The following is a 27,674-nucleotide window of genomic DNA, read 5'->3' on the forward strand; positions in this document are numbered from 1 at the left end:
TCCGAAGTAGTTTTGTAGATGGTTAGAAAGATGGCGTGGGTGAAAGTAGGACACATGTGGCTTGATTTACTGGACTGTAGTGCTGACACATGCAGAGTCACTCCAGGGGTTTTATGAGAATTTTCTGTCGAATAACAGCAGGAATAAATGTTCTCTGCAGCACTTTGGACTCCTGGAGCCATTCAGTAGTCAGTCAATTATAAACCTGTGCTTACTCAACATGTCTTTAAGCAATTGTACACCATGCAGCCTCTGATTCAGTCTTATCAACTATAGTTCAGGGATCGTCTATTTGTTGCTTTCTGACACAGGATCTCAGCCACCTGCCTTTGCACTGGAGGAACCCTGGAAGTTCTCACCAACTTTTTCTTTTCTGTCATTTTTTTTGTTTTGCTGTAATCTTGATGCATGCATTTAATTGTGATGGTCATTTTTTTTTTTATTTAATTAGTTAACATGGATTTCCATACGTGCCTTATAATTAAAACATTGTATTGTAAAGATGACGTCAAGTATTGAGAACTCCAAAAGTCCACATCAGTAAAACACACACACACACACACACACACACACGCCCATTTGCTCCTGAAACGAGTAGGAGACACGAAACGCCCACCAGCCCACTATATTCCAGTCTCCCCCTTTTCCTTTCTGACAGTCAACAGGAAGACTGTGCCGAGCCAAAAAGACGTGAGAGAGAACGAGAAGAAGAAAGAAACCAAGCTCCAGGTTGATTCCCTCAGAAAGTACAAAAAGTCACGAGGAGACCTGCTGCAGGTGAGAGTAAGACTAACATCTCCAAAGATTCTGCACGCAAGAAACAAGAACCTCCTTCATCTCCTCCAGACCGAACTGATGTCTAACAAACGTCCCAAACCGGAAAAACCAGAAAAGCCAAAGATGGCGCAGCGTCTGAGCCGCGATCTGACCTGCTCAATCTGCCTGGATTTATTCAAGCAGCCCGTGTCGCTGCCTTGCGATCACACTTTCTGCCAGTCGTGCATTACAAACTACTGGAGCGGCGGTGGAGGCACGCGCGCACACGGCCAACCCGGTACCGGTTCCTCCGTCTCGTGCCCTCAGTGCCGGAAAGTTTTCCCCGGTCAGAGTTACCGGCCCAACCGCATAGTGGCCAACATCGTGGAGAGCTACAGCCGGGAGATCGAGGAGGAGAGCGCGAGCGCCCTTAGCAGCGCGCCGAGCCTCGCGCCGCGTTGCGCGCGCCACCGCGAGGAGCTGAAGCTCTACTGCGAGGAGGAGCACGAGCTCGTGTGTCTCGTCTGCGCCGTCTCTCAGGAACACCGGTCTCACGCGCTGGTCTGCGTGGACGAGGCCGAGCAGAAATACAGGGTGAGGTGAAGCACCAAGAAGTATCCCTATGGTTTTATGTTCTTGTTGACACCAACACACTTCAGTGAGCATTAGAACTTTGGGTGCCTGGGTGATCATTCACTTCGGATCTCCACATACACGTTCATTTATGGCATCAGGCAGATGCTCACAGATAAAGGCAATAATCATTACCAGTATAATTTCCATCAGTTGGAGCAAACAGGAGAAGAGGAAATTCACATGGACACAGGGAGAATATGCATAATTCTGAACAAGCTCCATAGAGCTGTGTGAGAAGTGTATCAGCTGATATCGCCCCAATGTCTTTGGTTACAATTTAAGTGTTTAAATTGCTTTTTAATATCTGGCACATTTTCTAGTACAGCAAGCTGGAAGTGGGGTTTGTTCTGTTTCACAACAAATTGGCTGTGTTATTACATTGCTTCCAGCAACCACTTCTTCTTGGGTCAATCTTAAGATCATGTTCTGTCTGTGTCCACATGTCCAGCTTCCTCCCACCTCCAATACATTCGAGCAACAGTTGCAGAAGTAGCAACACTAAATTGTGCCCATGTATGAATATGTGTGTTAATTTGGATCTGTGATAGACTGGCAACCCAGTAGATTCCTGCTTTGCACACACTGATCTTGGGATATGTGGCGAATTCATAGTGACTCTGACCAGGATAAAATGCTTAGTGAATATGAATGAATGATAACTGGTAGATTTAAGGAACTGATTATACTCAGAAACAAAGCTTGATGGCAGGCCAGACAACGCATTGCTTGGTTTTGCGCCATTTCCTTACAACCTGTATGTTATTAAAGATTTCCTGGGCAACTGATAAGTATCAGCATTGAACTAAATTCAGCCTGAAATGCTGGTATTTAGTCTGGTCTGATTGATAGTGGGTCTAATATCTACCAGAATCAATGACTTTGCGTTTTGATCGATTTTTAGCTATAAATATGTCTCAGATGTGCTGCTTCTAGGAGTGTTGTATATCACATTCTATGGGCGCCTATAGTTTAAAATACATGGTGTTGGAAGCTGACGCTTAAACCAATCAGATTTCGAGGCCATCTAGCAGGCAGACAATAACGTCAACATTTTCACGTCCTTTGAGCGGATGCTCAGAGAGCCCACATGTCAGTGATCGCAAACAGCATCTCTGCAAAAACTCAAATATACTCAAGTGCATTTAATAGCTGTTTTTTTATTCCACAAGGGCTGACAGAGGAGAAGTGTTATTATTTGGTCCAAGATATATTTACAAGGCTATATTCAAGATGGACTTTTTTTTTTTTTTAAGAAAACCTGGACATTGTATTGAAGGTCAGCCAAAACAGTTGTTAAGCTTTTTTCATTATCCATGTATACTTTTGTGTTCTCTTTCCTGTAGAATTTGCACAAAAACACACAATTTGCTTTTATTTCAAATCACCATGAAAACACTAATTTACGGAAAACCTGGAATCATTTTATAAGGTTAATATTGATGCTTCTTCTAGAGATGATGTATGCAGGTGGTGCAGCTGTGGCTCCAGTGAAAGGAGACTTGTTGAATTATGTTAATTGGGTTTCTTGCTTTAGTAATGGCGCTTTGTTAAACTGAATTACTTCATTGTATTGATAGTTTGGCATCATAATGGTGGTTTTAAGAGGTGGATTGATTTAGCCAGGACACCACCGGAGGCCTAGGTGTAAAATTCAGGACCCGCCACTGGGTCTAATGATGTATATTTAGCCTTAAACACACTATGTTGATAGATGCTATTCATGCACAGAAACACAAGATGTAACTTGTCTTAAAGCAGGCTGAAACTGTGCATCATACAGAAACTCATGGTTTCCATGATATGGCAATCCATGCAGAGGGGAAGTTATTAGTGTTCTAGTGCTGCATACTGATTGATAACCAGCAGCATAAAACAAATATTGCTCAGGTGAGAAACATGAGAAATAGATGCTTATCACAAGTCAAGTGGCAGTGCAAAGCAGTGAGTAAAAAGCAGTGAGTAGTGAGTAAAAGCAAAGCAGTGAGTAAAAATCTAGTTTACCAAGAGTAACATCACTAGTGAGATGCAATGACTCTAAACAATTCCTGTACCCCAGTTCATGGTCTTTGTTCCAACCAAACTTCTAATGTCTACAGGCCTATAGGTTCAGTATGTCAAAGCGAAGAAGTTTGAGCGGACTTGCCCGAACAAGTCAGAGCTGATGCAAGTGCAATTAGTCAAGTCAGGTGCCAAGTGTGCCATGTCAGAGACAAGTCAAGTGGATGATTGTGACATCTACTATAAGGAATGAATCAGAGTGAAATTAGGACAGAGGGTTGTATCTAGATTTTTTTTTGGTGTGGTTAGTAAGTGGTGATCCTTTGGTAAGGGGCACAAAGAGGGTTTTTGCTTGAAACCCTTAAAACTTCAAAACAACACTGACTACATTTAGACAGTTGTGGACAAACTAAACACTTTTCAAGCAGAACTATATCTTAGTTTACATCTGAATGTTTATAGAGTTTAGAGAGTGTGGGTGGTTATTGTAATCCTCCCCAGAGAAGCCAAATTTCCCCTTTTTTTTTTTTTTTTTGTTCAGCTGCTCTACAGCATGATCTATTCTCAGTGTGGTCTGTTCAAAGTTACATTTTGGCCCCATTAACCCAGACCATGTTTTACAAATTTCACAGAAATATACATATACCATGCATAGAAAAAATGTGTTTATCTTATATCTGACTAAAATAAATTAAATCATGGAAACAGTCGACTTCCCACTAACATTGTTGCTTACACTGCACAATTACTAAAAGCCAAGGCTGGGACCACCAGGTTTTGAAGGTGAAAGTGGGTCAGGAGGATCTCTAGGAAGCAGTGACTTGTGTGCATGGCTGAGATCATAGTACCACTGAAAAGCAAGTCTGGTTCGGAGTTCAAATCCAAACACCACCAAGAACCCACTACTGGGCCTTTGGGCAAGGCCCTAACCGATAACTGCTCAACTGAAAAAATTAGACAATTGTAAATATAGTAGAAACATCCAAAACCCTTGATAAAGCATCTCATTAAGCCTTAATGATTAAGGAACAAAAAGTAAAATATAGTGCAACACTGTCACTGTTAACTTTTTCTTCTTCTTCTTCTTTTGGCTGCTTCCATTAGGGGTCACCACAGTGCATCATCCATCTACAAACTACTCAAACCAACTACCTGCATGTCTTCCCTCACCACATCCATAAACCTCCTCCTTGGTCTTCCTCTTTTCCTCCCTCCTGGTTGCTCCATCCTCAGCATTCTCCTACTGATATACCCCATGTCCCTCCTCTGCACAAATCTTAATTTCTCACTTTGTCCCCAAAACGTCCTACATGTGCGGTCCCTCTAATAAACTAGTTTCTGATCCTGTCCATCGTCGTCACTCCCAATGAAAATCTCAACATCTTCAGCTCTGCTACCTCCAGCTCCACCTCCTGTCTTTTAAAACATACAACACTGTTAACATGGGGGTCAAATATACACTGACTCCCTTGGCAGCACATGAATTTCATAAATGGTAAAGTCGTTTTAACCATACACAGATAAAGGTGAATGACTGAATAGATTATGCCCAGTCATGGGTTTTGGTGTCAATAACCCTTGTTCTGGAGGAGCAAATAGAGTTGGTAAGAAATTTTCTCAAAGCAATTTTGTTTGGGCTGTCATGTAAAAATCCATTGTAGGTGTTCAAACACTTGCTTGCAAGTTGTGACAGATGAATCCATGTGAAAATCTAAATAGACAGGCTTGATCGTGAAAGAAAAGAGAGCTTAGGAAAACCAGACTTGGGCAGTCAAAACAAAGAGGTCAAAACCAACTCTGTCTCTCTTTGGAAATACTTGTTCTTGTAGGCACCTACGACAGTAAACTCTCTGCTAGAAAGGAGTTTCACTCTAGAACCCCTTTAGGATGCTTAAAACTTAATAAATTACACTTAAGGAAACATTTATCTCTTAAATATAATTATAAAAGCTATAACTATAAAAAAAAAATAATAAAAAGCTGCTTGTCCCATGCCAAGACTTGTTTTTGTTGATGTTTGGTGGTGTGTTATATGATGGTGTCCACCTCTTTTGGGTTAGTTCCTCATTAGTTTTTGTTGTGCCTAAAAACTTTTATCACATTTTCTGAAAGATTTTGCTAGACAACGGATGCTAGTCAAACTGCAGTAAGGTATATAATGGCAAATACAAGTAAAGTTGCTGGCTATATAGAGATTTTTAATATCAGTCTCTTTGCATTTGATCAGAATTCGCTAAGCAGCTCAGCCATGGCAATTCAGGCAGAGCTAAACACAGCACTGGAGTGCGAAAGAGAGACCGAGGATGAGGTGAAGAAACTGAAGGTAAGGGAAAATTGTTTAAGAATAAATTTATTTCTTCAAAACATACTTGTGATGTTGATGTTGAATTTCTGGGATTTATTGTGAATCATTATTCTGATTGTTAACTTTCCTTATTTCTTGATCGTGTTGTTGTGCTGCAGGAACACACCGCGGACCTCAAGCAGCGTATCGAGGCCCAGTTTAGTGACCTCCACCAGTTCTTGTATCAGGAGGAGAAAATGCTGCAGGTGAAGCTAAAGACGGAAGAGCGGCGGGAGCTGATCCGCCTGGACGAGCACAAAGCCCTGCTTTGTGTGGAGATATCACGACTGCGCCGTGCAGTCTCAGAGATCGAAGAAAAACTGAGGGAGCATGATCCCCACATACTTCTGCGGGTCAGTCTGCATGACAAGTGTTTGTTTTGTGGTGCTAGTAACAGTAATGAGTAATGAGAACCATGATTTTTTATCCAGTGCTTAAAGTAAAGATTAAACTTAGTGCTCGGAAAAATACTGGATTAATTATTACTGTCACTTAACGATTCACACTGGTCACATAACTGTCAGTTAATCAGATAAGCATTACTTTGAACTTTTAGATAGGTGCCAGATCATAAAAAAAAGCATAAACTGTGAGTTGGGCCACCATCAGTCACCAGAACAGCTTTTTAATACAATCTCCAGATATTTGTGGCTGTACTGGAAAAAAGAACACCATCTTTTCTACAAGATGCTCGGTGGTGTTTCTGATGGTGACAAAGTAACATGTGACTTTAGTATCTCCAAATCTGAGATCTGGTGAGTCTCAAAACCACATCATATGATATACATAATTGTCATCCTCATCAAACTATTCAATAAAGCCTCATGCCCTGTGGATAAGAGCAGGGCTATGATGAAGTAGACACTATGCTTCAAAATAGGTTAAAAGGCCAGTTTGTCACTGGCAAGCAATACAATGTCCTTTAATTTGACAATAATTTGTATATCGAGTGGATTGAATATAATTTAATCAAAAAAGAAATGGAAAAATAGTCTTATCAAGCTCTTAATCTGACTTCTATGGCTTTCCATATTCTGTTATACTAACGCATACTAGTTATGGTGTAAATCATAGCAGTTATTAAATAATGTGGTAATTTTTACAACTTAAAGATTTTAATGGCCTTTAATGATTCAAGATGAATAAGTAGATAATAAGAAGTCATTTTAGGTCGTTAGATCATGTTCTCATGATTCCACCTGATCCCACCAAACTTTATCTTCCCTTTCTTGTATAATTCTTGCCAAGTCTTTGTGTTTATGCAGTAATTTTAAAATGTTGGTTTTCCTGAGGTTAGGTCCATGGTTTTTCCCGAGTATGTTCTAATTCTTGGTTTGTTAGTATAGCCCTCTCTTTGGTTTTGTTCATGGCTCCCCCTAAAGCCCACTTTAGACTGTGAATTTGGTAAACGCCCAAGTGGATCTCTGACATTTGGCCACATTGCAGTCCTGAGTCATCCATGTTACAAGAATACTTCTTTGTAGTGCACCGAGACTGGAGTTTAATGCATGCTTTAGAGACCTGGGGGACAGAACGGAAAAAACGCTTTGTGAGGAAAATGCAGGAATTAATTGAGTGATGTCACTGTCTATCCTGATGGAGGAGATAAAACATTGTAGCCGAGTGCGGCACGGCAGGGGGATTTCCAGAGAGGGACAGAGAAGGGGTGGAAAGCTGGAGTGGGCTGATTTCATGTGGAAAGACGTTAATCTGTGCCAAACTAATCAGTGATTTTACTTCCCTTTTTCTTTTAGAACATAAGGACTCTGCTTCAAAGGTAAGAGAAAAATACAGGAACATTTTAAAAATAATTTTGCATTGTTTAATTTGTTTTGGATTTTTATCAGTCCCATTGATAAAATTATATTTTAAAATGTATTCAAGCATGTAGACTCTTGGGGGAAAATGCATAAACCAAGGACACTTAGGTTCTTCAGGCATTGGAACACGTTCAGAAAATGAAACAGTTTCATGGTCTAGTGTATTGAACCCTTAGTGGTTAGCTATCAAAATGGGTTCCAAGTAGATCTTTTAAATGAAGCTAAGAACCCTTAACTTTTTCAACACTTTTCCCTAAGATTGTACTTCATGTTCTTCTTCAACTATAGCATCATAGCATCATGTTTCCCATTGCCTTTTGGCAGCATGTCTGAGTAAACCACTTTTTACTTACTGGGCACCATAGTATATATTCCAGTGTATTTTTTGTCTCAGTTTTATTTATATTTGTCTGCCTTGATATATCTTTTATTTACGTGGTCTGTTGTATTATTTGCTTTGTCACAGGCAGCCAATGAAGTTTGAGAAACCATGTTTGACACCGCCACAGCTGTGTGAGGGTCGATTTGCTGGGCCGCTGCAATACCGTGTCTGGAAATCTCTCAAAGGCAGCCTTTATCCAGGTTCTCTTCTAATATGTACATCCCATTGTTCTGTCTCACTGTATCAGTCTGTCGAGTTAGCTTGCATAGTTAGCATTTTTAATCGATTATTAAATATAATTTAGACACTCATATTGATTATTTTTCAAGAATATAACAGCTTTCTGAGTGTAACAACCGAAAACCTGAAAACTCAGAAAAGCAGTTCCATGTGAAACCTTTTTTTGCAGGGTCCTAAATGAAACGTTTACAGTTCAAATGGAATCTTATAAAGAATATTATTTACTTGTGTGCAGTGCCTTCAGCCATCACGTTCAACTCAAGCACAGCGAACCCGTGGCTGAGCGTGACCCCATCCCTCACCTGTGTACGGTACCAGACCTTCAACAGCTCTGCCCGTGACAACCCGCAGCGCTTTGACGCTGCTCTGTCTTTGCTCGGCAGTCAAGGGTTCACCCACGGATGCCACTACTGGGAAATCGAGGTGTCAAGCAGTGCTGTGTGGACGGTGGGCGTGGCACGAGAATCTGTTGCCAGAAAGGGTGTGATCAAAGCATTGCCGGCCAACGGTTTCTGGACCGTCTCGCTCTCCTATGGTGTGCAGTACATGGCAGGGACGTGGCCCCCCACCGTCCTGTCCTTGCATGAGCAGTTGGAGCGTATCGGTGTGTACCTGGACTATAAGAGAGGCCTCGTGTCGTTCTACAACGCTGAGAGCATGACGCACCTCTACACGTTCTGCGACACCTTCAACGAGACCCTCTATCCTTACTTCAATCTCGGTTTCCTAGATAAAGTGCATGAGAATGAGCCACTTAAAGTTTTCATGCCCAAAATATGAGCGGGAATTCTGGTGCTAATGCAATAAAGAGGACATTGTAGGGTCCAAGACCTTGAGGGCACGTCCATGTTTTACTGCATCATTTATCAAATCATTTATTCTTCCCAGTGTTTTAGTGTTCTGGAATCCTTTGTTTAGTGGTGCGATAAATCCTTATTTATGATGAAGCATCCTCTTCAAAAATTCACACCATTCACACTGTTGTCTAGCGATTGTGAGTCCAAATCATAATGAGAATCCCAAGAGTCATGATGGGAGACCTAGAGAGTTAAATTAGCCTTGTTCAATACATAAATTATGTAAAAGAATTGGGTCAAAAAAAAAGAAAGGAAATATTTATAGGATTAGTTTTTTGGGGTTTTTTTGTTATGAATACGATGATTATAAAAGTCATGCCGGGAGCAGACATGAAATATGCTTTGACAACCGGGTTACTGATTTCTCTACCTCTGTAATCAATTCCTCCTTGTTTAACTGTAGGGAAACACAGAAGGTGGATAGAGAATAAACATTAGGGAGAGGTGGAAGTTGTGAAAGTACAGAATAGAGCATTGATCTATGAAATTTCTTTTTGTTGATAATTTCTTTATTTCCTCGTATCTAATTTCCATTATATTGAGAAAATTCTATTCAAATGTGACAGGAAATGATCATTACATCTAAAACCGTAGTTCTCTCAGACCTTTAGACCTCATTGTAGACCAGGCTGGACCTGGTGTAGATATGGATATTCTGTTCTGGCTATTATTTTTGTTTTTGTTTTATGTTGTTTTTATACTTTTGTGTAAATAGAGAAGGAAACCAAATACACAATATGGGCAAAAGTTTGTGGATACCAGACCATTAGATTAAAATCTGTATTTTAGATTCCAGTTGAATGCTGCTGGTACAGCTTACACTTTTCCAGTAGATTTTATATTATGGCTTTGGGAATTTCAGTCAAAAGAGCATTAGTGAGGTGAGACACTGATGTTCACTGAGGAGGTCTGGGGTGCAGCTGGCATTCCAAATTATCCCAAAAGTGTTCAGTGGGGTTGAACTCTGTGCAGGACACTTAAGATGTTTCACTCCAGCTTTAACACACCATGTCTTCAAGAAGCTTGCTTTGTGCACTGGGGCATTGTCATGCTGGAACAGGTTTGGACCCCTTAGTTCCAGTGAAGGGAAAGTGTAATGATACAGTATAGAAAGATATTTAATTTAATTGTGAGCTTCTAACATTTGTGGTTCGGGAATGCAATATATGGGTGTGATGATTTGGTGTTCACAAAAACGGCTTGTTATTGTTTGTTTGTCATCCAGACCTGTATAGTTTATGTATTGCATACATATTGTCATATTCATTATACACATTATTGCATCAAGGTATACTGGTATACCAAAATATATAATGGCAATCCAGTAATATTTTATTTTGTCCTGTAAAATGTTTTTTAATGTTTTAAATGACAAGCCAGTAAATCTGTTCAACAGTATTGAGATTATTTTCAAAAGGCTATAATATGTTAAAGCCTGCAGATGCTATATATTTGATTATACCAAGAGATGTATTCTAATGGGCTAAGAGCTCATATAATAATCTCACCTCACCATTAAGAGCTATAAAAAACATCACAGTGTCTAATAACTAATAAAAAATTATTTGACCAGCACATCTTAACGAGAATTGTTGTGTTATTTATAATGTTTGTTATTTAGATTGAACATTAGTTAATGTCAATTTGAAGGAGAGAAGATTTTAATGTTTTTTTTGTTAAATATTAATGTATTTCATGAGAAGGGCACATGTGAAGTACCACCACTAGGGGGCGGAAAAAAGTTCAAGAGAGGCCGAAGACAAACATGGTCCACCTTTACTCAAACAAACATCAAGTTGGCAAGATGTTGAACGACCACGAGGTGGCATAAAGTCTTCAATACTCCCTGGATTATTTAAAATCTCTAAACCTATATTGTAGTAATGAACACAGTTCTTTTCAAAGTCTTATTTTAGGGGTGGTATTGGGGAGCTCTGGCCGACACTTCAGTCTCAAATCTCCACTAAGTGTTCAGATGAGTTGGGATTTGGTAAGTATGAAGGTCATAAATAATTTGTATAAGTCTCATCCTTAAAAAATCCAGTGAACCTTTGTTACCTCTGGAATGTATTTATTCTAGGAGAGACCAAACCCATTAGGGACATGTCGGTTGGATGTGATTGATTTGGGGATTATGAAATAACAGCCAGATCCACAAGCTCCAAGTTAACTCAGGACCAAAATATTCCTACAGTGCAAGTTATATAAAATTATGAATATAAAAAAAAAAAAAGTATTTCCTATTTGCAAGAACTACTGAATATGTATGAGTGTAACTGCACATAGAAATGTATGTATGTATGTAGACATATACATAGTACTGGGCCCTAATGGTATTTCTTAGCTTAAGGTATATGTAATTTGCAAGTGGAATTGCACAAGCAGAACCACTGGAACACCTCAATCATGGCCAGCAATAATTTGCAAATCTGTTTATATGCTGTTTGCTACACACTCACTTAATGGTCTTTGTAGACCTGTGTGTGTCTGGCTCTACAGCAAAAGCTTTCTGTACTGCAACACTACTATGATTTTCTTCTTTGTGCAGTTACTGATATTCTCAGAAAAATTAAGAACATCTTGTTTGTTTTCCATCACATTACACTGCTGAACTCCCCCCTAATATCGAAAACCGTCAACCGTGAAAGTGAATTTGCAATTTTCAAATGCTGTAGCTAAAACAAGAAACAGCAAACTTTTGCCTCTCCGCTTGGTTTGGAAAAAAGAGACCATGAGTAGATACAAATATAATTTGGAAATTAAAGCACCTCCCAGTTTATTTGGCATTACACAGTTTGAAATATTGGACATCATTTTGCTAAATGTTTGGACCAAAAACACACGAACACACGTTAGCTACATGTTATTGATCAAGATTCCGTTAACTAAGTAAACACATCACACACTCCATCCTAATGTCATATTATAGCAATCGGAGTGGACTTGTGCCTTAGATTTCTGCTCCACAAAGCTCCAAAAGGATCTTTCGGTAATCCCCTGATGTGTCCCCCTGCAGAAAAAACGCACAAAAAAGAAAAAAGTGCATTTAACAACAGGAACTTCTGCAGGATTTTGGGAATTTTTATCAGTCCTTCTTGTCACAGGAGGAATCCTGAGATCTAAAATGTGTTTAAAACTTCTGTTTGTTTCTTCTGTTGTTAATGCTGTGTATTTTATTTACTCAGGAAACATGAGTAAACATTTTTTTTTTAGTTTGAAACATGTTCTGTGCTTTTCCTGGTCCATCACTTGCTGTTTATACTTCTTCCATCTGTTTGACTGACAAATTAGGGTATTTTCCATAAGAAAACACAAACCTTTAGGTTTTTCATACGTTTTCAGAAGTCTCTATTCCAAATGTAAATCCTCTATAAAGGGCGAAATTTCACATTTTTACCTTCCCTAAGTAGAAAGTGCATTAAGTAGTGCAAAACTAGTGCAGTTTACGTGAATTATGAAAACATCTGATATTATTTAAGTGCTACACTGGGAATCAAAATAAAGCATTTAGATTTACTCTATAATAAGTATCACCAGCATCCATACAACTGTCTGTACACTACTCTCGGCCAATCAGAACATCAGAGGCTCTCAGTCAAGCAGGACACACCTTACTGCACAAATTACAAATTACTACAATTTGCAAACTGTATATAATGGAAAAACAGTGTGTGCATGTATATGTGTGTCTGTGTTACACTACCTTGATGAAGGAGTTCAGAGTCTTTCCATACATCTTCAAGAACTCAGCTTTGATGTCTATCATGTCAATCTCAGCCCGAGAAACCATCACTCTGATGAGGATGCTGTCAGTGGTGCCTAAACCCTATACACACACACAGACACACACAGACACACACACATTTCAATATGTTCCTCTTTTTAAACATATCTTTTTATAACAGCCTGTTTAGCAAAAATCCTATTAATTTTGCTCCGATTATTTTACCTTCATAGATTTGTAGAGCCTCTCGGCGAAGTAAGCCGGCTTGCACCTGATGCATTTCACTGCAGAACAAAGAGACACAACACACACTCATTATACGGTCTAAATAAAAGATTTCTCACACAGCTACAGTATGGATCTAGTGCTAAAAAGGCAATCGAGCCAAAATCCTGTCTCCTGACATCATATCTTGGCGTTGCGACAACATTTTTTTAGAAGGCCGAGATCTGATTTGTATTTGGCGTTGATTTATTTGTTCTTGTTGATGGAGGTAAAAACAAACAATGAATATAAAAATGTCATAGATTTGTGATGATGTGATAAATACAAAGTGAATTATAGTTTTCCGCTGGAATACTAATAAGTAATAAGGATTCAAGAACTTCTAAGGAGAATGACTGGTGAATAACAAAAGACATAAAAGCCCGGACCTATGGCGAGAAAAACATCCTCCAGACAGCCCGACATTTCCCTCTTAATGCTCTCCTCGATGTCCCGGCCCGAAATCTGATGGTACTCCTGGAACACTGTGTCAGGAAAAAGGGATAAAATACATATAAATGTACAGTAATCTGTAATAAAATAAATAAATTTAAAAAAAGGCAAAAACACGTGCAACTTTCTACCACAAGGTGTCAGTGTCGAGTCTATTAGTTTGAAACCCCTTTGGTATTGTACTTCCTGGAATAGAGCACTACACAGGGCGTGGCATTATATCGATAATCTTAAAGTGTAAATCCCCAAAATAATTATAAAACAGCTATTCACATATTAGCCACATTTGATGAATTCAGATCAACTGGTCGTTACAGCTTTTACCCTTAGCAAATATGAATAAGAAAATCTGAAGATAGCTCCAAGTGATCATAATTTATAGAGCTGAAAAAAGGTCAGTAGATAACGCTGATAAACCTGGCCGGGTTGAACGTACTTCTAAGTAGGTGGTTCCTGTTCCTCACACACAAGATGGTGAGAAACTTGACCTCGTCTGTTCCCCAGCGTGCCTCACCAGCCTCGAAGATATCCTACAGAACAACACACACCGACAGTGTGTTACATACGGACAAAACACTGTGTTTAATAATGCACCTTTTGGCATGATTGATTCTCCATGGTCACCTTGGCATCCTGTTTAGCGAGTGCCTCATCCATGGTAGTGCCCTCATCTCTCCCAGCCTGGTTTTTTTAAAAAGAGAGAAAAGTTCACACTGTAATTGATTTTAAATAACTTTCCCGTGGGTTTAGATCCCTAAATAACAGAACCACATTTCACCACAGTTTCAAATTAGTTTACAGTAGTAGTAGGAACACTACATCTGCAAAAAGATGATACAGTGGCTAAGAAAATGTATGTTGGGTAAATATGTAGGGCATGTTTACAGTCACTTTGGACTCTCTGTAGTAGTAGTAGTAGTAGTAGTAGTAGTAGTAGAAGTATGAAAAGTAGTACAAGGAGTTAGAAATGGAATAGTAGTGGTAGTAGTAATAGTATCAGTAGTAGAAGAGCAGAAGGAGGAGGATGAATGGTAGTAATGGCAGTTGTAGTCATGGTAATAGTAGTAGGAGAGGAGGAGGAGGAGGATGAATAGTTGGTAGAGTGGTAAGAAGAATGGTAGTAACGGCACTATGTCGTGTGCACTTTGGGTTTTGAGTTCTGTGTAGTTCTATATTTCTTTTGTTAATTTATGTTGTTTGATGTAGCACCTTGGTCCTGGGAAAACGTTTCGTTTCAATGTGTGCTGCACGGTATATGGTCAAAATGACAGTAAAGCCTACTTGTCTTGACTTGACTTAAAGTCATGTTAATACAAGTAGTAGGAAAGGAGAAGGAGGAGGAGGAAGAGGTAGTAGTAGTAGTAGTAGTAAAAGTAGTACACGTAATCAGAGCGGATTGGGAGGAAGAGTTGTAGGTAAAGCAGGAGTAGTAGTAGTAGTAGTAGTAGTAGTTGAGGCAGTGATAGCAGTATTCCTCCTTGAAGAGCCCTAAAGCTTAAAAGTGCGTTGCACAACACTGCATTTCCATGTAAATGTATGCACATTTGCACTCATTCGTTCAGGAGGACTGAACACACCTGTACAGGTGCACTGTGGCCTCAACTCTGCATCTGCAAGGCAAAACACACCGGCAGGGTGTGTGTGTTTGTGTGTCTGCTGCATGGTGCATTACCGTGGCCAGGGACACCAGGACTCTCTTAAACATGCCAGACGTGTCTCCGGTGATATCATCCTCCAGATCGCGGCCGTGTTCTGTCGTCGTCACAGATCAGGCAAGAACACAATGCGGTCATTTGCATATCAAAATGCATATCTTCATGCAAAAAGCATTCGCAATAAACACATGTTATAGGAACAGTGTCAAGCCAACACACCATTTTTCCTCAGGGCAGGTGTCTAAGTTTTACCGAAGGAGACGTGGACTCTGGGAGTGTCAGTCCAAAAAAAGAATTGCGGTGAAGTGTATTGAAGTTAAATATGAACTTCTTACACAATGAATCTGTGTTAAAGCATTTCATCATGTAAAGTAAAGTATAACGTTTCGTAATGCACCAAATCTTGGCCTGCCATACCATAAATCAAGAACCTCAGGGACACCTCTATTGGACTATTTGTCTAATTCAAAAATCCTTCAAAATAGCTGGAACATGTTGGATGTGTATATGAAGGATGCCTACCTTTCTTGTAGGTGGCAGCAAGAGCCTTAATTTCAGAGTTGTTCCTTGAAGCCAGGATCTCAATCAGGCATGCTTCATCAGTTCCAGCGCCCTGAAATAAACACAGCCACACACTAGCATTATAATTTAAACACAACTGTCTTGGCTGCATCCTTTGGGATAACTTTTACCTCATGCCATTTCTTCTTTTATTTTTTATTGGTTGTTCTTACTTATTTTCCCCCAGCTTATGTTTATCAGCTATTAAACATAGCTAGTGTTTATGAAAAGCCTTTGTAATGAATTTTGGCTCGTTAACATATATTTATGTGTAACGAAAGGTAAACCACAAATGAAAAAACACATATAAAGTATGAACCTATCAGTAATAATAATTCTGTGCAGAGTGATGGTTTGTTCTACCATGTTCAAGTTCTGATCATCTGATCGAGCAATGCTTTGTGCAATGGTTCCCTTGTGAACCCAACAGAATTGCCTCCATAAATATGAGCTGAAATGTCTTCAGATTTTGACATAATGTCCCTAAAGTAGACAACAAGAACCCAATAAAACAAACATGAAAGTACTACATTAGTAATTCGTTTATTAAGGAATTTTTTTATTTATATGTTCCAGTAATTGATACACAAGACGGTCACAGTAGACACTGATAGCAAATGTTTACATATTTTTAGCACTCAGAAATTGGGGTGTTTTCCTCAAGAACTACAGGACAGAGTAAATATTTTTGTCACCCTCATTTAATTTGGTTCTTCTTGTCTATTTGTGTGAAAGATGTTTTTGATTACATTTAAACATCTATACAGTAAATTCTAAAGGGCTCACAAACTTTTAAGCACCATTATAAAGTCACACTAAAAAAACTACATGATGATGTTAAAAAGGAGTCGCTCACCTTGATGGCGTTTCTCAGCTCGTAGGCATCGTAAACAGGGGCCGTCATCAGCAACCCACACACGACCTTCTCGAAATTACCGGTCAGCTCAGATTTGATGTCATCCTCCAAATTCTAAGACGCATCAAACCAGAAAGTAGATTTTAACAATAAGTGTGTCTGCATACTTGTGTATGTACATTTCTTTTGTTTTTTTAATTGGATTTCACAGAAAATATGCTTTAAATGAATACAAATACAAAGATGCAGCTGTATTTTTTTAGAAACCAGAAAGTTTCACATAGAAAATAGAGCTGTGCATCTGTCACAATTACAACGGGTGTAACAACAGGCATATCTGCATATCAGCAATATTCCCATTCGATCTGCATATCAAAAGACACAAATAACCTGAAGCGAGGGCAAAAAGTCTGGCTGTAGTCCAAAGGAGATATTTCCACCCCCCTTTCTTTCCTCAGTGTTTGCAAGGGAAACAAGTGGTGCAGAAAGGTACAGCTCTGCTTTGGGGTTTCCAATCGAAAAACTCATATTTTAATTCACTTTGAATTTTTTTTTAAAGGGAATACAGTATTTATACAGGTGTTATATTGAAAAGACCAGTCTCATGGCTTGCAGATCTTTCTGGAATGTAGCCAGTAGTAGCAAGTAAATCTGATTTATTTATCTGATCTAAATATTATTGTGATTGTAGAATCTTGTTATTGTGAGTAAGTGCTTTACATTTATGGCATTTATCAGGCGCTCTTATCCAGCTGTTCATACTACTAAGCAGCTATGGGGTTAAGGGGCCTTGCTTAGGGGCCCCAGAAGTGTCAGCTTGGTGTGGCTGGGATTTGAACTCACAATTTTCAAATCCAAAATTCAATGCCTTTACCACTAAGCTACCACCTTTTTAACTTCTGCTCTTCTCTGATTTGCTGATTGTGTGATCTAGCAGGTGAATCATGGTCATTTTATATTCACCAGGTACCTGATTTCACACTGAATTCAGTAAAAACATTTGGTGAAATATGTGAATGTTTTCTAGAAATAGAGATTTTAAAGAATATTACTGGCCCAGACTGTTACAAACAAGTGTTTTCTGAATTGGAATTAAAAAAAAAGAAAAAAGCTAATGCCGGAAACTTCCCATAATAAACTAGTTCAGGGGAATAAATGTACATTCTGAAAATTGCAGAAAATGTCTCTCATTCTAAAACTTTTGTTGTTATTTGTTCTGGGCTAGACCACACCCACTTAGATATAAATATTTGGGGGACAAAATCAGAAAACAACAGATACACATCGTCACACTGCTTACAGGCCTAATCTTTATGCATTCATTTGGATATGTGTGGTGGAATTTATATTCATAGGCAAGAAAGATGCAAATGTATTCAATATATACAAAACACAGAAATGAATAAACACACAGACACACACAGAGACACACACATGCACTGATACCCTGATATACGATACAGATGGATTTAAATGTTTTAGCAACACTGTAACTGAATACAGCTGTTATAATACAGCTGCTTTGTATCGAAATGTCAAGAAGAGAAATTGAGACGATAGACAGAAAGAGAAAGTAGTGCAGAAAAAGAGAGAGAATGACAGAGAGAGGAAGATGTGGGGAGAGAGAGAAAGTGACAGAGAAAGAAAGAGAGTGTTAGGAAGAGAGAGACTTAGACAGAAAGAGTTAGTGACAGAGAAAGATAGAAAGTGAGAGTGAATGGGAGAGTGAGAGACAGAGATAGACAAAGTAAGTGACTGAGAGAGACAAAGACAAAAAAAAAAGAGTGACAAAGAAAGACAGAAAGAGACATAGAAAGAAAGAGTGATAGGAAGAGAGAGACATAGACAGAAAAAGATGGGGGAGAGAAAGAGAGAGTGATAGGCAGAGCGAGAGACAGACAGAAAGAGAGTGATAGGAGAGAGAGAGAGAGAGAGAGAGAGAGAGAGAGAGAGAGAGAGAGAGAGAGAGAGAGAGAGAGAGATAGGGAAGAAAAGATTAATGTAAAAAGTAAAATAAAATGTAAAAAGAGAGTGACAGAAAAGAGAGTGAGACAGTGAAAGACTGAAAGAGAGAGTGATAGGGAGAGTGAGAAAGTGCAAAAAGAAAAATGGGTGACAGAGAGACAGAAAGAGAGTGATAAGAAAGAAAAAGACAGAAATATAGAGATAGTAATAAAAGAAAAAGAAAGACAGAAAAAGAGACTGAGAGAGAGACAGAGTATTCAGGTGTTTGCTGAAACTTAATCAAACGCGAGCACACTAAAGAGAGACACTAAAAGAGAGACACTATTAGTCACATGAAGACAATGGGCTCTTAGTCTCTTTACACCGCCAAATCCAAACATCCTGAAGTAATGAATAGCACTGTTCATGGCCGACAGTTAGGTAGCTAGCTGTGTACCTAACACACACACTCATTCTACAGTTAATCTCTTTATGTTTCTACACGACATTGAGAAGTTATTTGCTTTAAAACAGGAAAGAAGGTAATTCAGGTCAGTGCTCATCATCTTCACTTAATAGCAACCTAGCTAATCAGAAGAAACATTTACTATGAGTTAATCATTATGCAACACACAGTGGTGTACTGTTGACTGTGTTTTATGTTTGCACTATTGTAAAAAAAAATATCTAGTGAGAGACACAAAGACAAACAAGGAAAGAAAGAGACAAAGTCAAAGAGGGAAAAATGCAAAAAAAGATTAGCTTCACCAGCAAGAAAATGCAAATACAGCTAAAAGAAAGAGTGAAGCGGAGGGAAAGAACGTGCCTGTGGGCGTTTGCATGTGTGTGTGTTTCTGAGAGACGGGTCATTGGACATTTCCACCCGAGTGACTCACACTTTCTCTCCACACACCATCAGGGAAATCTGTTCTTTCCAGATGCTTCTACAAACTGCATGACCCTCCCAACACTCTTTCTCCATCATATGATTTACTGTTTAAGCTGTTCGAGATCATGGATACATCACCCAGGAGATCAACAAGACTCCCCATTGGTTTGCTCTTACTTCTGCTTTAATTCATATACAGAACTATAAATGGAAATCACCCTCGCTTTTGTTATCTTGTTGCCTCGTGAACGGAGCATAAATGAGCATCTTCGAAATCATAAAACTGACAAAGTGTGTTAGATTTTGAATAGTCATGGTTAATGAATAATTTCACTGTTGGGAATTTCCATCTGTCCATTTATTTATCCATTCATTTATTTGTTTACTTACATTCACCAAAAAGGTTTTGGGACACCTGACTTTTCCAGCCATATGTGGTTCTTCCTCAAACTTTCACCACAAAGCTGAAGGATGTTTTTTAATGAGGTACATTTTTCCTTCCCTTGAAATAGAAGACCCAAAAACCCATTCCAGCATGACAATGCTCCTGTGCACAAAGCAAGCTCTACTGGTTGGAGTGGAAGATCTCCTGCTATAGAGCTCAGACCTGAACACCTTTGGAATGAATTGGAACACAGACCCCAGGCCTCCTCACCTCACCTCCATTAGTCCCTGACTTTACTAACACCATAGTGGCTGAACTGAATGAGAACAAATCTCCAAAAACACACAAAAAAATGTAGTGGAACATCTTCCCATAAGAGAAGAGTTATTATAACATTAAATGGGATATTCAATAAGCATGTACATTTGTCCAAATTATGTTTCTACTGTGTAGAATAGGAGAAAAAAATCATCTAAAAACAGACTGAATGAAAGTAAAAAAAAATCTGACCTTTCCTACAGACACCTTATACGCCTCCTTAATCTTCTGTCTCTGTGCAATCGTACGATGAGCCAGAATGGAGATGATGGCTGCCTCATCAGTGCCTAAAATAAGAATACAACAGAAGTATAATAATAATAAACATTATTTGATAACTCATAGAAAATGTACGTGTTCGCTCATTATTCCGTTTTTCAAAAAAATTATTCAAAGTTCACAGTAACACTAATATAAGTTCTGACAGGACGGTCACACAAAGATCCAGGAAGGTCCCTTCTGAGTCTTCTAAATGGTCAAAGGCTATTGATTAAATCTCTATAGCAGTGGCTCTGACAACACTACAGGCAGTGATGCAAATTCAAATGTAACTCCTGTGTGTTTGTGTGTGTTGAGCTTTGTTAACACACCTCACAATGGATTCAGCTGATGCCATTTACACAAGTCTAAATAATATGCTGCTCCTCTCTCTAACACAATTAACTGCTAACAACATTTCACATTGTGCGAGTTCATGCTTCACAAATAATCCAATAAGGGTCTTAACAATTGTATAATTCCTCGTGTCATTTACATTACAAGCTATGTTTTGTTTCTCACTTCTCCCTGGAGCTTCTCAGAGAGTTGCGACATAGACAACCTCTCTCTTTCTGTTTCCCCAGAGAAATGAGAAACGAAAAAATTGCTTGCAATTCAAAGATATGTGGAATTCAATTTATTTATAAATAAGTTAAAGCGCATGTCTGTCTGAAAACAAGTCCAGCAGTTCATACACTTGGTTGCATCACTGGCTGCGAGGTTGCCACAAAGAACACGTCATACATTTTATTCACTTATATTTATGTTTAATGTCTCTGAAACAAGTTAGATCATGCCATCAATTATGTTATATAAGCTATAAATTCAACAGTCAATCCACTGCAAGTATTTGATTGTTATGATGTCTAATTTAGTTCGGCGTTAAATATTTAAAAAACATTTTTAAAAAGAGATTTTCAATATTAAAAAAAAAATGTCCTGAAGAATTGTACAAACAGAAGTTATTTGTTCTCCCTACTGATCCCCGATCTCCTCACCTGCTCCCTTCATGGCGGCTCTCAGCTTCTCTGCGTCGATTTCAGCATCGAAATCAGATGCCTGTGAGACCGTGCCACGTTTTCCAATCTAAAACAAAAAAACAAAACCGATTAGTGCAACTCGACCATGTGTCCATATCACATTCTTACACATCATAACTGCCTGTCTTTTTAACAAAATATTTCTATTTTGGAATATCCTTATCTAGAAGCATTAAAATGGCATTACAAACATTACATGCACACAATTACTCTAAATGTAGTCAGTCAGCTGGTGTGTGAGCTTTGCTGCTTTTCTTTTTACATTGAAGCTGAATAAGTAGTCATGGAGGCCTCATTGTGTAAACGCCATGTCCAAATCATCACACGCTTTATCTCTCGCTGACAAAATTACCAAAGGCCTAGGCAGCCTTCCTCCAGCTGGGATATATTTAAGATAATGGAAGCCAGAATTGTCCACTTCGGGGGATGGGAAATTCAGATTCTTTTAGAGTCAGGTCATTTGGCTTGGCTCACCAAGATGATTCGATTGTTTTGACTCTTGGGTGAATCAATTACCTAATAGTCTTAAAAACAATTTCATTAGCGACTAATGAACAAAATCTTATTTTACGTTCCAGCAAACGAAGTACCATAGATTTTATATAATACAATTAAACAATTATCCCAAATCAGCAATTCACAACAACCATACATCATTGTTTTGTATCATTGTTTCATTAAAATCATTTGCTTTGCAAAATAACTCATCCATAATACACTACCTCACACACACACACACAAACACACACACGAAACTAAAATACACATTTTAGAGGTTAAAAACAGGTTTTCCATAGAAGTATTTGAAAGGCTGCTGAAGATAATTGCAGTGACTGATGGCATTGTCTACAGCTACATAAATGGATGAAAGCAAAACACACGCCATTCAGGAATATAGAATTGCACATGTTCAGCATGTAAATATATTGCGTACTGACAATGTGCACATACTTACTTGTAACAAGCTAATCAGTATGTCATTTTTAGGGTTTGCAAACATTGTATTTGGATTGCGAAAGTTAGCATGACTCATTTGGATGATGACACAGTGATAATCTATTTACCTGACTAAAGTAAATGTGTAATAGTTGTGCAGCATTATTTAGGCTAATCTGCTCTTTAAACACTGTACTGCAAGGTTGTTCGGCAGTTCACACTTATTTTATTAGTGTTAAACATATAACCAAGCTAACTAGCTTTCTTACATTTCAAACATTGGGTGATGTCATCTGATTAAATCCATGACTGGCTGATAAGATTTAACTCACACCAACAAAGTGTGCTGTCACACAGCAAAGATCAAGGCGAATTTCAGTGAACAAAACTTTAGAACATTTCTAACGTCTTATAAGTTGGGCAAATTTAAGTGAGAAGAAAATTCGATCCAAACAAGAGATTTGTGAAAGTCAGTTTAACATCAGATAAAAGTGTCAGGGTGAGGAATAGTGTGTTAACAGAATCAAGTACATTTATAAATACAACACAAAACTGTACAATACAATACAATATCCAGTTTAATTCTGTTATGCCTAAATCACATGTTCAGCTAAGTGAAAGTATAAAATATTTTTGGAACGTTAGATAAATAACTGAACCTTACCGCTGCCATGGTGATACACGTTCAGTCAGGAACCACGAGGATACACAAACTGCAAAAGAAAGGTAAAATCTAATTAACACCCTGAGTCTATTTTCCCTAACCAATCGATAATATGTTAAAGGTGATGATGTTAGGAATCACCCACTATTTTTCTAATGTCAACATAAATGAATAACACTAATCAACCTGGCTGGCTCGGCTTTCCTCTCATTAAGGAGGACACACACAAACACACCTGTAATTACCGCCTGTCTCCACTGACACACACACAAAAACAAAAGCTTTTCCCTAAACACAGTCATAGTGCCCACACACACATACACACATACACTCACTGTTTAACCTACGTGAATCATTCATCACAGCCGGGTTATATGAACAGGGTTCAAACAGAAACACGACTAAAGGGAGGGAAGCACCATTAAGGTAGCGTGTTACACTAAATACTGCTCACCATCTGCCTGAGGAACGTCCTCGCTGTTGAGATTAATGATGGGTTAATGACTGATGTTTAGGTAATGAGAACTGGTGTGAGTTACTGGGAAAGTGCAGCCTTAATACACACATGCGCACACACACTATTGTGATATGTAACGGGTATACAGACCTCTATAAATGAACTGCTACGACAGAAAACACAAAGTGCTGGAATAAGTACATTAAAATAAAGCATTGATTAGAATTAAAGCTGAAACTACTTTCAGAACTTCTGTTAAAAAAAGAGCTTTAACTATGAATTCAGTACTGTGGAGGTTTGGGCTGTAACAATTCCTCAAGTATTCAATTACAAAAATTCATCTTTTCCTTTATGATTCTTTTAGTCTATTTAACTAAACACGGAACACTGTGTTTCCCACGGATTATTATTACTGGTGCACCGCCTGCTAAACTCTGGAGAGCTCTGGACAGTAACACAGGAGACGCTGCAGAATGAAAAAATGGAGGAACAGGGCGAAAACAGTGAGGGCGAGGAGAAGATTCAGGCCGAAGAAAATGGCAGAAAGTTTCCAAAGTTTAGGATAATTTGAAACTAAAACATAAGGAAAACACTGTACAGTGCAGTTACTGTTTTCAAAATCATTTGAAAACTTTAGTTCGGCTTTTAATTAAATAATTTCAGGAATTCTCCAGTCCAAACTCCTAAACCTCACTATACACCCTGCCACCTGTCAATGGATCACCAGCTTCCTGACAGGCAGAAAACAACAGGTGAGACTGGGAGATGTTACCTCTAGTATTCGGACAGTCAGCACTGGTGCTCCTCAGGGATGTGTCCTTCCCCACTGCTATTCTCCCTTTATACAAATGACTGCATATCAAGTGACCCAACTGTCAAACTCCTGAAATTTGCAGATGACACCACGCTCATCGGACTCATCCAAGATGGTGACGAGTCTGCATATGAGCAGGAGGTGAAGCAGTTGGTGTTATGGTGCAGTCAGAACAACCTTGAGCTAAACACACTCAAAACTGTGGATATGATAGTGGACTTTAGGAAACACCCTTCAACACCACTTCCCCTCACAATATCCAAATTCCCTGTGTCATCTGTGGAGAACTTCAAGTTTCTGGGCACTACCATTTCCCAAGACCTGAAATGGGAATGCAACATAAACTCGATTCTGAAAAAGGCCCAGCAGAGGATGTACTTTCTACGCCAGTTAAGGAGTATAGTCTGCCACAGGAGCTGTTGATGCAGTTCTACACTGCAGTCATTGAATCTGTCCTGTGCTCATCAATCACCATCTGGTTTGGAGCAGCAAAAAAACAGGACAGAAACAGACTGCAGAAAACTGTTAAAACAGCAGAAAAAATCATTGGTGTTCCTCTGCCCACTCTCCAGGACTTGTACCAAACAAGAACCAGAAACCGGGAAGAAAAAATCATTAATGACCCTTCACACCCTGGTCACAACATCTTCCAGCTCCTCCCTTCTGGCAGGCGCTACAGAACTTTGTTCACCAAAACTGCCAGACACAGGAACAGTTTCTTTCCCCATGCAATCAGCCTCACTAACAACTGACCATAATTATATTCCCTGCTCATATCTATAAGTACTGCACAGAACTGTCAGTCATCACATCATCTGTATATGTTGCACACACTATGGCTGCTATATACTGTACAAAGTTTTATAGTAAACTCTCTAATCATACCTGACACACAATACTGTCATTTGCACTACCCTGCACTCTCACACTTTATGTACATTACTGATCTGTATCCCTATTTAATACCCACACTGTCTATACTGTCTCACATTGTCTGTATTGTCTTGTATATTCTGTTTTTGTCTTGTCTTGTCTGTTTTGTCATGTATAGGTTTAATTTATGTCTGTACTTTTGAAAGTCACTAACAGCTGGAACCAAATTCCTTGTGTGTGTCAACACACTTGGCCAATAAACCTGATTCTGATTCTGATTCTGATAAATGGGTTTAGTTTTGACCGATATTCCTGTATGCAATTTCAGAAAAAAAAGTTTTTTCTAAAAAGAGAAACCAATTACTTGTTAATTTTAATGTTCACTTGCTAATAACTTGTTAATGTTAATTTTATTTTCAGTTTCTTATTGAATTAATTAATTAATCGATAATAATACGTTAGAATATGCGATTTATAAAATAGTCAATAGCAGCAGCCCTAATGGGGTTTTGTTTTATTTACTGTTATTCACTTCACCGATCATAATGTTACAATTTTATAATAATGTTATACACACACTGCCTGATCAGAATGCATATATAAGTATATACAGTATATATATATATATATATATATATATATATATATATATATATATATATATATATATATATATATATATCGTGTAGTGATTTTTTTCGTGTAGGAAAAAAGCCATTAGTGAACATCGCTAACATAATATTTAATACCTTTATTTTTTTAAATGTTGAGAATATAATGTTTTTTTGCACTAATGTTGCACGGCACTTTATGTTATTAGTTTTGAGTTATGTTTAGTTCCATCTGGCTATAAAACAATTGGCAAATGTTGTTAGAAATAAAACAGCAATAGTTAAGCAGTTTATAGAGTTATGTTTCTATTAATTTCTAAATAATTATGAAATTATAAATGAGGGGACAATAATTTTTTTTTTTATATAATATATTGATGTAATGCAACATTATTTTTGTCCCAAGTCCTTCAGTTAAGTTTGATTTTGGCTCTTTATAGGAAAAGGTTTGGGCAGCACTGCAAGTGTCAATGTAGTAGTGTACGTAATGTATAGGTGGTAATGTGGTATTGTGTTTGATTTGTGTGTGTGAGTAAGGCAGTATTGTGTGTGTGTGTGTGTGTGTGTGTGTGTGTGTGTGTGTGTGTGTGTGTGTGTGTGTGTGTTGTGTTTGTATTGTATGTGTGAGCACAATACAGTCGCATGATACACTGTGTTGTGCACTATATATGTCTCTTCCTCATGATGGTTGAGGTTTGCAAATGTGCTCGGTCTGGTCTCTATTATCATTTATGATTTCATTATCAGTCACGCGCCGAACCGGAACGCACGAGCGCGAATGCAACGAAATGCAACGAGCGGCCGAGTGTCACGTGACCCACCCCGTCAGTGTCTTTGCATTTGTTTTAACATGACCCCTATACACTCTCTCTCCCCCTCTCTGTCTGTCTCTCTATCTCTCTTTGTTTACCTCTCTCTCTCTCTCTCTCTCTCTCTCTCTCTCTCTCTAGTCTCTCAGTCAGTTCATTTATTGTGTCCTAGATTAGTTTCAAAAGACAAAACCGGCATTTCATCAGTTACGCCGCCTACAGGTGGAAAATATACACGGAAAATGGAAAAAGCGGATCACAAGACACTTGAAGAGTTTTGCAAATTTACAGAAACTTCCTGTTTCGCTTCCAAACGATTTAACACACACATGAACATGCATACAGATTACATACACACACACATAAACTTGCATACACTTCACATATACACACACATGCACATGTATACAGAGTAATATAGTTTAGATTTAGACTAAACCCCGTGATGTCCTTTACAGGTCATTGACCCATTCGAGTTCATAATGTTACATGATATGATTATATTTAGCAGTGTTACAGTTTCTGAAACAGTGTGTTACAAGTGTGCATAGTGTTTGCAAACAAAAGAGCTCAGGAGCGTCCTACCTGCAGAAACTGTGCTCCTCAGAACTTCAGGGAGAAGACAGAGAAGCAGTGCTGATTCTTTTGTCTGAACGGCTGGATGTAGTGTGTGTGTGTGTGTGTGTGTGTGTGTGTGTGTGTGTGATGTGGAAATGGGAGTTGACTCGGTTTTTATATACGTGTGTGTGTGTGTGTGTGTGTGTGTGTAAGTAAATGAGTTTGGGGTGTGGTGTGGTGTGCGAGGTCGAATTTCATTTCCGTGTTGTAATATCATTGGCTGTAGTTTTTTTTCACATGATGTGTTTATTTTGGCTTCAAGATGAGTTAATGGATAAGAGACAGGTATAGATAAAGTCTGGCTGTTAATGAGTGGCTATAAGTTTTCTATATATGGAGTGACAGCCCCCCCCGTCATGGGTATACCCCTTTAGCATGTCCCTTTCACTCTGTAAGTTCAACATTTATTTGGTCAAAAGTATGTGGACACCTGTGACACTCATTTCAGTAGTCAGTTTCTCATTGCTGTTGTACTAACTTTCACTCCACTCAATCACCTTACTAGAGCGACA

The 27,674-nt window shown here is 38.6% G+C and overlaps 2 protein-coding genes across 2 annotated transcripts; one reads left to right on the forward strand and one right to left on the reverse strand.

Moving 5' to 3' along the window:
• Positions 1-9,004, forward strand: trim69 (tripartite motif containing 69). Its single transcript, XM_083568621.1, has 6 exons — positions 1-1,350; positions 5,618-5,713; positions 5,854-6,087; positions 7,489-7,511; positions 8,021-8,136; positions 8,412-9,004. The coding sequence occupies exons 1-6, from the start codon at positions 856-858 to the stop codon at positions 8,954-8,956; spliced, it is 1,509 nt and encodes a 502-aa protein (XP_083424747.1). The 5' UTR covers positions 1-855; the 3' UTR covers positions 8,957-9,004.
• A 2,775-nt stretch (positions 9,005-11,779) lies between these two features.
• Positions 11,780-27,307, reverse strand: anxa4 (annexin A4). Its single transcript, XM_083568648.1, has 13 exons — positions 27,130-27,307; positions 22,981-23,029; positions 21,339-21,426; positions 20,275-20,369; positions 16,547-16,660; positions 15,652-15,742; positions 15,147-15,226; positions 14,099-14,155; positions 13,911-14,004; positions 13,411-13,506; positions 12,983-13,041; positions 12,737-12,859; positions 11,780-12,043 (listed from the first exon to the last, which is right to left on the reverse strand). The coding sequence occupies exons 2-13, from the start codon at positions 22,987-22,989 to the stop codon at positions 11,984-11,986; spliced, it is 966 nt and encodes a 321-aa protein (XP_083424774.1). The 5' UTR covers positions 22,990-23,029; positions 27,130-27,307; the 3' UTR covers positions 11,780-11,983.
• Positions 27,308-27,674: the final 367 nt, after the last annotated feature.

This window comes from Silurus aristotelis (assembly GCF_946808225.1).
Source record: "Silurus aristotelis genome assembly, chromosome: 18".
Lineage (NCBI taxonomy): Eukaryota > Metazoa > Chordata > Actinopteri > Siluriformes > Siluridae > Silurus > Silurus aristotelis.

Excerpts from the sequence above, each read along its gene's own strand:
- trim69 (XM_083568621.1), top strand. The coding sequence starts at position 856 with ATGTCTAACAAACGTCCCAAACCGGAAAAACCAGAAAAGCCAAAGATG. Across the intron at positions 1,351-5,617 it reads AGGCCGAGCAGAAATACAGG|AATTCGCTAAGCAGCTCAGC; the intron begins GTGAGGTGAAGC and ends GCATTTGATCAG. Across the intron at positions 8,137-8,411 it reads CAAAGGCAGCCTTTATCCAG|TGCCTTCAGCCATCACGTTC; the intron begins GTTCTCTTCTAA and ends ACTTGTGTGCAG.
- anxa4 (XM_083568648.1), bottom strand. Across the intron at positions 14,156-15,146 it reads TCCTGGTGTCCCTGGCCACG|GCTGGGAGAGATGAGGGCAC; the intron begins GTAATGCACCAT and ends TAAAAAAACCAG. Across the intron at positions 12,860-12,982 it reads GGCTCTACAAATCTATGAAG|GGTTTAGGCACCACTGACAG; the intron begins GTAAAATAATCG and ends GTGTGTGTATAG.